Source organism: Monodelphis domestica, chromosome 1 (assembly GCF_027887165.1).
Source record: "Monodelphis domestica isolate mMonDom1 chromosome 1, mMonDom1.pri, whole genome shotgun sequence".
In the NCBI taxonomy this organism is placed as follows: Eukaryota; Metazoa; Chordata; class Mammalia; order Didelphimorphia; family Didelphidae; genus Monodelphis; species Monodelphis domestica.
The window spans coordinates 100427290-100442102 of record NC_077227.1 but is presented as its reverse complement, the minus strand read 5'-3'; the positions used below and the strand labels follow the sequence as shown (position 1 = coordinate 100442102).

Genomic DNA, 14813 nt, shown 5'->3' with positions numbered 1-14813 from the left:
GTTCTGCTTTCTTGTACCTCTTAAATCTTTATTAAAGGGGAAGTCTTGCTGAAGAGGTAAACAGGGATATATTTGGAAATAAGTATACTATAAAAATGAAAATCATCAATATAAACAACATAAAATATTTGTCTTGTTCACTGTCAAAATATCTTCCTGAATTTCTTTCCATTTAAGGACAGATTGCTAATTTCTTAACCACTTCCTGGATACCTTCCTCAGCTCTTTTCTACTTGAGAACAGATTGTTGGCTCCACTTCACTCCAAAGCTTGTCATTTATTTGGAAATATATAACTTGTCTTTTGTCTTTTTAAGGATCACTGCCTAATTAGCTCATTTGATAATACAGCATTCCAAAATAGGTAACAAGAACTTTTTATTGACTCAAGTTATATGATGTCTCAAAACACTACAGAATAATAACGGAACAGGATAAATATTTCACTAAAGAAAAGAATAAAAGCAATTGTAGCTAAGGCCAATGTGAGGTGAGAGAAAGTAAGGCTAGTGCTAAAGAGAGGGGGAAAAAAGCAAAGATTCCTATCCACTCCCATTTTTTTATTCTCCTAAGAGTCATTATTATATACGGAAGTCAATCTGTCCCCACCAAAAGCATCTCCCTAGGCTCTTGTTCACTTTGTGATTTATTCTCGAAGTTCTTGCATTCCCTAAGAAAATCACCCAAGGGAGGTAAATTCAGCTTAATTCCTCTTCATCAAATCACTTTTTTTTATAGCTCCCTGTAGACTGTACCCCAGATTACAGTCTCAGATGCTCCCATAACCAAAGAGTCACTGTCTAATAGGCCCAAATGTGCCCAATCTCTAATGATGTGGAGTTTAAAAATAGTACATACAGGGAACATCAGCTAATACAAGAGCTTCAGGATAACAAGCTTTATTAAAAGTATCTCTTATCATTGCCATCCACCAATGTGAGACTACATTCAACAGCTTGATCTTTTATTTTTTTTTATTTTTTATTTTTTTAAAACCCTTACCTTCCGTCTTGGAGTCAATACTGTGTATTGGCTGAGTGGTAAGGGCTAGGCAATGGGGTCAAGTGACTTGCCCAGGGTCACACAGCTGAGAAGTGTCTGAGGCCAGATTTGAACCTAGGACCTCCTGTCTCTAGGCCTGGCTCTCAATCCACTGAGCTACCCAGCTGCCCCCAGTTTGATCTTTTATAAAGATCCTCTTCATTTCAGGACATCAGGAAACTAAGAAATCTTTGTAACTTTGTATCTTTGGGGAAATAATTAAAACATGGAATTACAGATGTTCTTTGGGAAGCTGAAGGTGAAAAAGCATGGTGGGAATTATAGTGAATATATCATATTCACATTTAAATGCTACTTGGAAAAATTAGATATTTTGGTATATAGTAAGGCTACGAAGAGGTAGGTTCCAAGGTAGGAATCCAAGTTGTAAAAGACTTTAAATGTCAGAGTGGAGTTTGTATTTAATCCAGAAGATAACAGAAATCCATCAGAATTTAGCTTCTGAGAATTATTCCCTAGCACCTTCAATTAATTTATTGTTTAATTCATTAAGAACTGCTTAGTCCATCATTTCTCTTATGTTACTACATTAACTGGTGCTGGGGGCCATCAAGTCATGATGTCTTGGCTTGACGGCCCCCAGTAAACTGGGTTGTTGCAGGAAAAAGGACTCAAAACATAGGTGAAAAAAAACTAAAATCTTCCTAAGTGATCACACACTTAACACCCAACACTGACAATATTCCACAAATAGACCCTGTCTTTGCTAACTACTATGATCATTTATAATAGGACAAACTGAAATATAACTTTAATGCACCAATTCTTAATTTCAATTTGTTAAACACTATAGGAAATGAGGAAAATTGTATTCATGATCTCCACCACAACATATGCACTCCTAGGGACCAACTTAAGAGAAAAATCACTAAGTCACTTAAGCTTATGGTCAATAGTCTTATGCTCTCTTTTGTTCCTCCAATATCCCACCCTCTACAGTTTAGGCACACCAAGTTCAAATGCTCCTTCTGCCTTCCCAATATCAAAATCTGTGTTTGAATTGTGATATTTTTCACCTTTATATTTTAATTACAGAAGGGAAAGCTTTGTCTTCAGAGGATAAAAGTAGGTGGAGGAAGGGTCAGAATACTACTGCTTATTGTATTTATGGAAAAAGCCAATCATGCAAAGATATTTCTTTGACTACCTTCGAGCCTGGTTTTTCCTAATCTCTCATTTAGAGCAAAGTCAAAACTAAAAGTAAAGATAATAATCCCTATTTCTATTTAATAGCTTATATCTACTCTTTAGGACTTTATAATCCACAAAGTACTTCCCCTCAAAATAAAGGCCATTTTAGAGATCAGGAAAACTGAGGTTCTGAGAGATTAAATGATTTATCCCAAGTCACAGAGGGAAGAATTGGAATTGAAACCCAGGTCTGACTTCATCTAATATTCTTATGATCATATGACATACCCTCTCAAGATATACAAAATATAACTTGGCAATATTTATTCACTTTAGGAAATTAACCATTTGATTACATAAGCATCTCTTAAAATAGCTATCCTTTCTAGCAGATTTGACATGTAACTCAATAAAAAAGCCACGTTTCAAGAATACATTTATTTTGTGAAATAAGGCATATCTGTTAGCCTTTCGTAAGTTAGCTAATGCCCAACCGACAGTCCCTATATTAAAATTGCAGAAGGCAGAAATCCATGTTATTTCCTAAAAGTTCTATCATCTCTAGGAATCATTACCTGGATAGACTAGAATATCATCAAATTATCAAAATAAATATCATCATCATTTACAACAGAGACCTCTAAAAAAAGCTGAAAATGTAAGACTTTAGAATACGAGGCAAATTTCTGTAGGCAATGATAAACATAAAATATATCCAATCTATGCTCATTTGTTGGGAGAAAAATTGCCCAGCTCCAAATCCTTTTCTCCCTTTAATTACATCTTAGTAAAGTCTCAGGAAAACTACTGAAGTACAAGGAAATGGCAAGAGGCAATAAGCTGTGATAGGAAAACAAAACCAAATATATGAAAGGAAGATAGAGACTTGACTTCTAGTCCCAGCTCTGATACTAATAGAAGCATTATGATACAGATCTAGAAACTAAATTTTAGAACTAAAATTTGTTACCTGCAGGGATCCTTACATATGGATTAGTGGCCCACATTTCTATTAGTGTGTAATGTCATCACTATAGAAGATAGCGCACTAGACTTCAGGTCAGAAAAATTCAGCCTCAACTATGGCCTCAGATATTATTAATTATGTGATTTAGGACAAGCCACTTGAACTCTAAACTTCAGTTTTTGTTTTTTTAAATCTGAGTAAAATGAGGATAACAACAACACCTACCTAATGAGGATCAAAGGATATAATATTAGAAAATCATTTTGTAAACATAATATAAATGTGAGATGCTATTATTATTATTAAATGTTATTCCTAAAATTAGAATTAGCTTAGTGGCTCAGTAGTTAGATTTTTAGACCTGGCATCACAAAGACTTGAGTTCAGTTCAAGCCCCAGACACTTATTAGCTCTATGACCCTGGGCAAGTCATTTAACCCTATTTATCTTAATTTCTTCATCTGTAAAAGAAGCTAGGAGAAATAAATGGCAAACCATTCCAATATCTTTGCCAAGAAAACTCTAAAATAGAGTCACAAAGAGTCAGACACAACTGAACAATAAAAAATTTCAACAAAATTCTGTGACTCCATGTAATCTGGACTGAATGTATGAGAAGTCTCCTCTCATTTATTACTCTGCAACCAGGTAGGTGGAACAGTGTATAAAGCATTACACCTGGAATCAGGAAGACCTGCATCCAAATATGTCCTCAGATACTTACTAATCATTATATGATCCTTTTAAAATTACAACTTCTGTTTGTTTTAGCTTCTTCAATTATAAAATGGGAATAAAAATAGCTCCTATTTCCCAAAGTTGAGAGGATCAAATGATATAATCATCGTAATTCTAATTTAGCACAGCATCTGGCACATAGTAGGTGTTTAATAAATGTTCATTTCTTTTTTCTCTCCTTTCTTCCTTTTTTTCAACTGGATCTGTTACTTCTGGATTGGCTTTATATTATAAATATTGTCCTGTATCATGTACATAGAACCATAGTATCATAGAACCATAATCATAGCTAGTGGAAGACCTTGAGTTTAAGTAATGATAATCTCTCTCACAAATTAAGCAATTTAAGATTTATAAAGCACTTTTGTCACAACAATCCAGAAACATTAATGATTAGGGTATCACTGCCCCCATTTTACAAGATTGTTGAGGGTTAAGTGACTTGCTTAAGTTCACAACTGATAAGTGATAGATCTGAAACAAGGACTCTGCCTCTTCTTTGGCAAGGGAAAGACAAATCTTTCCAACTTTTCTATTTCCAAACTTGGTTGCCAAATCCTAATTAGGATAATAGGATCACAGATATAGAGGGAGACTTCAGAGGCTACTGATTCCAGCCCCCTTATATTACAGACAGGAAAAGAGAATTCTGGAAAAGTTAAATAATTTGCCCAAAGTCATAGTAAGCCTCAGAAATTGGATTTCAATCTGGGGCTTCCTATAACTCTCACTGTTTTTTCCACTTTACCATGCTTCCTCTCTAGAGGAGAATGCTCTAGAAATTCAGAAAATCCCATTTTGAACACACATGAAATATAGCAACATTCCCTTGCATTTTTTCAAGAATTCTACCAACCAAAAGCACATACCTTTAAACACTTAAACACTAACGACTTAAGTCAGGCACCAGAATGAGAATCCTAGAATTTCTAGAATTAGAAAGGACCTGAAATATCACTGAGTCCAAAACTTTCCCATCTATAGGTAGGAAGAATGATGATAGATATTCAAAAGGTTGAATGAGAAAGCGAGGAAACATTCATCTTTGGTACCCTTCTTTTTCTTAAACTTTTACCACCATTCTACACCCTCTCAAAGCCATCCCAGAAATGTCCAAAACTTCAGACTTATCCTTCCTTTCTCATCACAAAATCCAATTCCCATGTTTCCCAACAGGAATCTGGCATCAGTCTGAGAAAGGAATTTTCCACTCAAGTGTGAGTGACTGGTGATAGGCATAAAAATCTCAAGGGTTATTTTCATTTTGAAAGAAGTATTTATTTAGTAAGCCAGACAAAATCCGTAGATTCTCTATGGGAAGATATTTTTGAGCGGGGGGGGGGGGGGGGGGGACCCTTACCTATTCAACCACATTCCATTGCTATCAACTCAGGAAAAAGGAGTATAGGTGAAGGAATATCAGAAACTTAGAATATAATTTCTTTCTTTTTTAATTTGAAAAATGTTATTTAATTAATTGATTTAGAATATTTTTCCATGGTGACATAATTCATGTTCTTTCCCTGCCCTCCTCCCACCCCCTTGGAATATAATTTCTGAAAGTGTTTTGTTTTTTTTTTTAAGTGATGGAGAATGGCTTTCTCTGTACAATCAGGTTCTCTGAATTCTACAAAGAAAGAGAAAATGGGGCAAACTTGCTAACTATGTTTCAGATGCCATTCACAAACAGAAGAATTTCCTCCTCAGAACAGTGATTTTGGAATGATTAAGGGCACACACATCTCCATCCTCAGGTTTGTAACACAGAATCTTTGGCTTTTAACAAGACAACCCTATCTAAGAAACAAATAAACTTAGGGCCTTTGGCAGACTATAGTGTGAGGAGAACATTGCTTAAGCAAGAAACATAAGCTACAGTTCTTGTTCTAGGGTAGAATTTAAAGTTCACCTTGTATCTGGGTGGTCTCTAGAGAAAAAATGGGGAAATTAGAGTTCTCGGGAAAAGTCCAAATATTGAGATGCTTGGGTTCTAGTTCTAGGTTCGCTACTTCTTGGAAGAGTGACCATAAGTTAGCCAACCCTCTCTTTTGGATCACAGAGTCTTCCTTTGGAAAGTTAGAAAGTTGGATGAAGTCACCTCAGAAAGTCCCTTTTATACCATAATAATCTATCATCTCATAATGGTATCATTAAGTTGCCTTACCAGAAAGCATATAGGTACCATACCTTTGCAAGTGAAGCATTTGATGTGGAAATGCCTGGCTTGAACCCGGAGCACTTCACCCTTGCATGGCTCTCCACACTTGTAGCACTGGATGACAGGCTTCTCAGATGGGTGATGAGGGTCCTGAGGGTGGGCCACTGAAAACCAAAAACAAATTCCCATCAACACATGCACACTCACTAATGCCAACTGGTGTCAATGGGCCTCCCAAATATTACTACCAACTATTATTAGAATGAGAGGTGGCACTGAACAAATTGTGGTATATGGTGTGCTATAAGAATGACGAGCAGGATGGTTTAAAAAAAACTGAAAGATTTATATGAACTGATGCAAAATGAAGTAAACAGAACTTAAGAATATTGTATACAATAACAGCAATATTATATGATGATTGCGGGCAGCTGGATAGCTCAGCGGATTGAGATCCAGGCCTAGAGACAGGAGGTCCTGGGTTCAAGTCTGGCCTCAGCCACTTCCCAGCTGTGTGACCCTGGGCAAGTCACTTAACCCCTATTGCCTAGCCCTTTCCACTCTTCTGCCTTGGAACCATTGCCCAGTATTGATTCCAGGACAGAAGGTAAGGGTTTAAAATAAAATTATATGATGATCAATTGAGTATGACAGCTATTCTCAGCAATATAAAAACCCAAGACAGATCCAAAGGACTTAGGTTGAACAATGCCATTCACCTCCAGACAAAGACCTGATAGCATTTGAATGCAGACTGAAGCATATTGTTTTTTACTTTTTTTTTCTTTTAGTTGACGAGGGGCTGTATTTTCTCTCATAACATGATTAATGTGACTCTATATATAACCTATATTAAATTACTTGACTTTCCAATGAAGGTGGAGAGAAGAGAGGGACAGAATTTGGGCCTCAAATTTTTAAAAATATTAAAAATTATTTGTATATGTAATTGGGAAAAAGAAAAAGGAAAACATGAGAGGAGGTATGGATGGAGCACATTAAAGTTTGCAAAGAGTTTTACATATATTATCTCACTTGATCCTCAAGAACCCTAGAAATATGTGCTCTAGTTATAATTATCCTTTATTTTATACATCAGAATTTTTAATTATGGCAATAAAAATATTTTACATTTATGGTGCTCTAAGGTAAACAAAGCACTTTCCTTTTAATAGCTCAATGAGGTAGGTAGTACAAACTTTATTAATTCTATTTTACATATAAAAAAGTGGGTTATTACAGAGTGACCTATCCCAGGATCCAGGAAGAACTGGATTCAAATGAGAGCATAAAAGGGTCATAGAGACTTCCAGGTAAACATGGCTGCAATCTAGACGCGAATCTCTTCCTCTCCCTGGCACCGAGTGAAATAGACTACCTTAAAAGAGCATACAAATCACCTTTGGAAGAGCGGAGGGACTCTCCAGTACCCCACAGAAACGAAGGTAGGTGGGGTTTGAACATCTCCACACTATTAGAAGGAGGAAAAGCTTGCACAAAAACGTGAACTGAGCCTCCCTTCCCTCCCCCCCAACTCCCCTACCAAACCAGAGTAAGCTATCAGAGCGCTCACTGGGACAGCGAGTGAGTGAGGAGCGTCTCTGTCTGGGGGGGGGGGGGCACACCAGGGTCCTTGGGATCTAAAGACTGCTAGGAAACAACCTCTCAGGGCCGTTTCACGGGAGAATCCTGCACTGAGCACAGGGTGGCCGCCGAGCTGAGCTGAGCACCAGCGCAGCAGAGCTGAGTACAAGGGCGGCTGAGCTGAAAACAGGGGCGGTTGCTCTGAGCATCGGGGCTGGCGCTCTAAGAAACCTCGGGGGCTGGGAAGAACTAGTCTGAGGCAACCTAAATTCACAGAAAACCCGCCCACATCACCCAGACCCCAGACCAAAAAGGAAAGGGGAATAAAACCACCAAAGGGATGGCTCACATGGCCCAAAATCAAGCCTCCAAGAAGAAAGGGAAAAAAGGGACGATTGAAAACTTTTATGGCGGGAGAACCCAAGGAAAAGAAGAGAAAGAGGAGGAAATCCAAACAAAATCAAAACATGCCTCCCAAAATGGAAATTATCCACAAGCTCTGGAAGAACTCAAATTGGAGCTTACACAAAAGATGGAAACCTTCTGGAAAGAAAAATGGGAGAAAGAGGTCAGCAGTCTAATAGAAAAGACTTCACAATTGGAGAAAGAGCTGGAAGTCTCTAACAAAAGGGTAGAACAAGCTGAAAAACAAATCCAGTCCCTAAAGACCAGAAATAAGCAACTGGAAGAAGGTGAGATGGTAAAACAGCAAGAATTAATAAAGCAAAGCCAAAAAATTAATGAATTGGAAGAAAACATAAAATAGCTCAATGAAAAGGTCACAGACTTAGAAAACAGAGGAAGAAGAGACAACCTGAGAATGATTGGTCTCCCCGATAAAAGGGTCATAGATACAGACTTGGAAGGGACCTCAGATCCATCTAGTCCAAACCCAATATTTGAAAAATAGAGGGACTCATTTAAATGATAATTTAAATAAATAAATGATTTGCCAGAGGTCACACAAGTAATAAGCCAGTATTTTAATCTAAGTTTCACAATTCTAATTCTAAGGCTTTCTGCTACTTCAAATCATGCACATGAATAACATAAACACCATGATTATTTCTCCATGACACTCTCCTTGATTTACAAATAGCTCTTACTCTTCTCCTCTGAATTCTTCTGGTATTTAATCAATCAACAAACATTTATTAAGCACCTACTATGTGACAGCCACTGTGCTGCATGCTGGAGACACAAAAAGCAAAAGACAGTCTCTGCCCTCAAGAAGCTTACATCTAATTAAGTAGACAACATGCAAACAAATATATATATAAAGCTATCTAAAAACAGGATAAATAGGAAATAGTTCATAGAGAGAAGGCACCAGAATTTAGAGGGGATGGGGAAGGCTTTCTTTAGAAGGTAGAATTTTGGTTGGGACTTAAAGAAAGCCAGTGAGATAATATTTGGAGTGGAGGAAAGAAAGTGAAAAGAGTAAGAGAGCATAAGTAATATCTTGGGGTCCTTTCCTCATTATATCTCGATAAGGTAGAGTAGTAAAAGAATTATTATTTCTATTTGAAACTTGAGGAAACCAGGAAACCATCTCAGAAGGCTGGGAGGATGTTCCCAAGGTTACACAATCAGTAAAAGGTACAGGTGTGTGGCATTTAAAAGAGTGGATGCCATAAACTGTAAGAGTTAAAATGGTTGAGGTTGTAAACTGTAGTGAGTAAAAAAAGTGGAAGATATAAATTGTAGTAGATATAAGAGTGGGTGAGTAAATTGTGACCGCAGAAAATATGTTTTCACTACAGTGTTTTGTTTTAAAATCTAATATAAGGTGGTCGCCAGGGAAATATTCCCAATTATGAATATGCCCAAGTCAACTGGGTTTTATGGAGAATTTAATTAATAATACAACAAGGAATCAAAGAAAGAGAGAGGGAGAGAAAAAAGAAATAAATGAGAAAAGAATAGGCTGGCCCAGGCAGCCCTGGCCAACCCAGGCCTAAGCCCTAAAAGAAAAGATCAGCCAGTCCTTAATCACTCACCATAAGATCTGTTCAAGCGAGGATTCAGGGGACAGAGTCTCCCCAAAGGGAGTTCCAGCCAGAGTCAGCCTCCCTTGAGAGACCTACTTAGAGATTCTCCTTCTCTCAATAACCTCCTTAGAGACTGTCTTTTGAGAGTTCCAGAGACTCCTGTTTTTCAGCTTTTCCTTTCCTTATAAAGGGAAATTTTCCTTTGTCACATCCCCTAAATTCTTACATCTACCAATCACAGTAGACGTTTTTCAAAGGACAGACCATTCTTAGTCCACACCTAAGAAGGGGTGGATTTTTGAGTAATTCACACCAGGAAAGCTCAGAGTAAGTTTCCCAGTTCTTTGTTCCTTATAAATTCACAAGTTGCCTGACCTTTATAGGTACTTAGCACCCCTTTGTATTAATTCTAAAAAATAGGCATGGCTTAAGTATGGGTGTAAGTATTTTTCATTGTTCAGCAAGGAGTTTTCTCCCCTAAAGCAGGCTTAAGTGCGGGTGGAGTAGAGGTCTTCACATTTCTGATCTAAGTGGAGTTCTCACATTTTAGATGGGGAATGGTCCCTAATAGGGAATTGTCCCAATGGAGAATTCCCCAATGGGGGATTTTTTAACATTCACAAGTCTGAGAAATTTCAAGATTCACAGGTGAGAGACTTAAACCCAAACTTTCTGACAGCATTCCCAGTGTTTCTTCCTCCTTAGAGGTAGCATGTAATAAGGCAAATGGCATAGGGCTTGAGAGCAGAAAGCCTGCCTGTCCTGGCTCTGCCACTTACTAATAACTGTAACCTTGAGCAAGTTTCCTTCTAATCTCTAATGCTCAGCTTCCTCATCTGTTATAAGTTAAGATATGGTTAATAATGCATTGCTAACCTCATCAGGAGGCTATTGTGAGGAAAGGGCTTTGTATTCTGAAAAATCCTTTGCATGAGCAAGCAGTACAATTGAGCTATACTACACATTATCTTGTGACATTCATTATCACTGAATGTGAGTTGACTAGTACTCCTTGAACCAGGTGCCACATCCTGCTTTTCCATTAACTTTTCTGCTCAGTGTAAAATATGGGGGGCATTTGGAGGAGGGAGATAGCTAATTTGTTGGTAGCATCAGGGAAGACAATTGAAATGTGTGATAAAGGAAGGATGAATAGGTATAGCTTAACTTTTAAACAGACAGAATGGAGGGTGGAGATGGGAAGGGCAAACATTTCAGACAGAGGGAATAGGATGATCAAAGGCAGAGAGGTGAGAGTAGATGGAAGGTTCAGAAATTGTGAAGACCAATCCCAGTTCGAAGCAAACATTAAGGATGCCCTTCTGTCCCTGAGATTTTGTGGCATTTTTCAGTTGATCTAATATTATTTAGAGGGAAGTTCCTACTCTTCTAGGCTGGCAAGTCATTCTCAAAATTTTTCTATGTTTCTCTAATAGGTCAGATTCTTCCCCCTATTCACATACTTCAAAGAAACTAGTATTATTTTTTTCTTGACTGTTGTTTGGCTTGGGCTACTGAAACTGTCCTAGGCAGGCAAAGGAACACACAAAACTTCTGAGTCCTAGACTTCAATTGAGAAAGGAGCTTTTTTGACTTTTGACTTTTAATTTTTTTTTCCAGTTTAGTGCTTAGTAATAACCTCTCAGCAAGGAATGTTACAGCTTCACAAATATAATTACTCACTGTTTCTTTTTCAAACTGGCAGTGTTCTTACCTCATCCCCCAAGAAAAGATTTTAAACAAGTCAGTCCAAAGATCCCATTAGTAACTGGCTAAGCTCAGAGAAACAACGCATTTCTTGTTAGTGAGATCAGGTGCAGCTATCAGTTTAAACACCTGATATGCACATTTTACCTGGGACTATGAACTTGCCTAGTCTCAGCATTAACTTGTTAACTCAACTGGAGTTTCCCTATCTGGTTCCCCTGGGAGCTCCCTTAGAAACTTGTATTTGCTCCTAGAATCAGCATTATCGAAGGTCATAAAGTTGTGGCTGTCAACAAATGATCCTGGAACAACTAGTGACTTTGAAAGTAAAATGGCCCAAGGTCAAGTAGGAATTCCTTTGCCAGTGTGTCAGTCAATAAACATTTATAAAGTTCCTACTATGTGCCGTGCACTATGCAAAGCTCTGGTCATATAAAGAAAGGTACTTATGCAGCTCAGAGTCTAATGAGAGAAATAATACACAAATAACTATATACAAATGAGATAGATAAAGGATGAGTTGGAAATAAATAACACAAGGAAAGCACTGGGATTATGAGGGTTCAGAAAAGACTTTGTGTGGAAGGTAGGATTTTAGTTAGAACTTTAAAAAAGACAGAGACAGAGATAGAATGACTTATTCAAGAAATAACAAGAAGGCCAGTGCCCTGAGATTACAGAGTACCTGGAGGAGATTAAAAAGTAAAAAAATTGAAAATGAGGAAGGGGCAAATTCTAAAGGTCTCTGAATTCTAAGCAGAATATTTTAGGAGTCAACATTTTTTTTTTAGTATAGTGGGAGCAGTGGTACATTGTGAGACTTGAACTTTAGGAAGATCACTTGAAAGCACAATGGGGGATTGACAGGAATGGGGAGAGACCAGTGGCAGAAAGATCAACTGACAGTTGTGACAGTTGAAATATGAGATGATGAAAGCCTGTATAAGGGTGGAGGAAATGACAGAGGGAAGAAGGGGGTTTGGTGAGAAATATTATGAAGGTAAAAATCAACAGCCCTTTGGAAATATGGAGGGGGAAAGAAGTGACAAGGTGAGAATGGCACTTAAGCTGAGGGCCTGGGTGATTGGCACAATGATGGTACCCACAAAAATAACAGGGAGTTTAGGAAGAGGGGAGATTTGGAGGTGGGGAGAAAAGGAGTTCAGTTTTGGATATGTCTAGTTTGAGATGTCTTATAAGCAAATGGAAAGGAGAGACTGGAGATTCAGAAGGGTAGGCATGGAAAAATAGACATTAGAATCAACTTTGTAGAGATAATAACTGAATCTATGGATGTCTATGAGATTAACTAAGTGAAGAAGTATAAAGGGAGAAGAGAAGGGGTCCAGGACTATGGATAGTTGGTGTGGTTTGATTACAGATCTAGTAAAGGAGACTGAAAAGGAGTGGTGAGAAAGACAGGAAGAAAGGTAGTGTCAGAAAAACCTAGATAGAAGAAAGTATCAAGGTGAAGAAAGCAATCAATAGTGCCAAAGGCTGCAGAGAGACAAAAAGAATGATGACTGAGAAAAGTCCATTAGAGTCAGCAATTAGGAAATTACTGGACAGTCAAATGGTGAAGCCAAGATGGTGAAGCAGAAGTACAGAAAGCTAGAATTGCTCTGAGAATCCTCTTCAACCTGCTTCAAAATGAATACAGGAGTGACAGAACCAACAATGGGATAGAGTGAAACAACTTTACTGTAGAGAATTTGAAAGTTAAGCAGAGAGGATCCATTTTACTGGGGTGAAACGAGAGGGTAGCTAGCAATAAAGCCACACCAATGAGTACTGACACAAGCTAACAGCAAACCATCAACTCCCCCCACCACCACCACCCCACCACTACTCCAGGTTCTGAATGTGGGCCCAAACCAACTTTGAGACACTGTCAACAACAGGGCACCTCATGTCGACCCCCTTGAAGTTCTAATCCCTAGTACAAGCCTCCAGTGAGGATCCAAGCCATGGTGGAAGGCAGTCCAAGGTGTGCCTGGCACATGCAAGCCTAAGGGGAGCTCAAAGTGCCTGCCCAAGTCTGTGGTAATATCCCAAGTTCCACTGCAGGGCAGTCCACAGTGTACCTCGCTGGTGTTAGCCTAAGGGGAGACCCAGAGCCCTGACCAAACCTGCAGTGAAGTACCAAGACCCAGTGCAAGGCAGTCTGCAGTGCACCTGACCTGTGTAAGCCTAGAGTGAGGTCCAAATTCCCCCTACAGGCTTGAAGTTAGGCCCTGAGTCTCACCACAAGGAACATCACAGTGCTCTGAGCCCTACAAGCCATCATCAGTCCAAAGCGGAGACTGAATCAGCAGAAGGAGGTGGCTTTCAGAGCTCCCAGCCTACAGGTCATTATACCACATTGGAAAAACTGAAACTTGAAGAAACATAGAATGAGGGCTAAGAAAAACAGAAATGAAAAAACTGAAGTTCAATAGAGTGCCTCCTCTATTCTGAGAAGAGAGCCCACCTTTAAGGTAAAAGTTGTTTTTATCTTTTTTAAAGCCTCTGAAAATGAGCAAACAGCAAAAAAAAAAGGCAAAGAAAAAGAAGAGTACCATGTGACTCAGAGGGAGCAGTGAGTTCAGGGCAGCAAAACACAAAACTTCAAAGAAAAATGAGAACTGGTCTCAGAATCTGTAAGAGCTCAAAAAGGGATTCTAAAATCAAAGAGAGGCAGAGGGAAAATGGGGGAGAGAAATGAAAGTAATGCAGAGAGAAAAATAAGAGTTTAAAAACTGAGTAACTCAAATGGGAAAAGTGGTTCAAAAGATCATGGAAGAAAATAATTCCTTAAAAATTAGAATTGGGCAAATAGAAGCTAATGACTTTGAGATATCAAGAAACAATAAAACAAAATCAAAAGAATGAAAAATGAAATATTACATTTTTTAAAAGCCTGGGAAAATAGATTTAGGAGACACAATCTAAGAATAATTAGACTATCTGAAAGTCATGATTTAAAAAAAAATCCTAGACATCATAATACAAAAATTTATCCAAAAAACTGCCCTGACATGCTTGAATGAAGGGATAAAAATAGAAATTAAAAGAATCTACCCATTACCTCCTGATATAAATTCCCAAATGACAACTCCCAGATATATTGTAGCCAAATTCAAAACCTCCTAGGTCAAGGAGAAAATACTTAAAGCAGTCAAAAAGAAACAATTTAAATATCCTAGAGCCACAGATAGGGAGCATAATGCTTGGAATATGATATTCTGAAAGGCAGAGGAACTAGGTTTATAACCAAGAATTACCTACCCAGAAAACCTGAGTATATTCTTTCATGGAAAAATGGTAATTTGATATAATGGAAGATTTCCAAGCATTCCTGATGAAAAGACCAGATCCAAACAGAAAAAAATGATGCCCAAATACAAGACTCAAGACAAGAATAAAAAGGTAAACAAGAAAGAGAAAATTTAAGAGATTCAATAAGATTGAATCATTTATATTCCTACATGAAAAGA

General features: G+C 38.0%; 1 protein-coding gene across 34 annotated transcripts in view; it reads right to left on the bottom strand.

The window, feature by feature from the left end:
* The window catches only part of ABLIM1 (actin binding LIM protein 1), a 400442-nt gene that overhangs the window by 188617 nt on the left and 197012 nt on the right, over positions 1–14813 (bottom strand). For all 34 annotated transcript variants that reach the window (XR_008913142.1, XR_008913163.1, XR_008913161.1 and 31 more), the window contains exon 2: positions 6085–6219. Coding sequence is in view for 1 of the 34 variants with exons in the window: in XM_056803736.1 (XP_056659714.1) it covers positions 6085–6219 (135 nt within the window). In the remaining 33 variants the exon portion in view is untranslated. The remainder of the gene's footprint in view (positions 1–6084; positions 6220–14813) is intronic.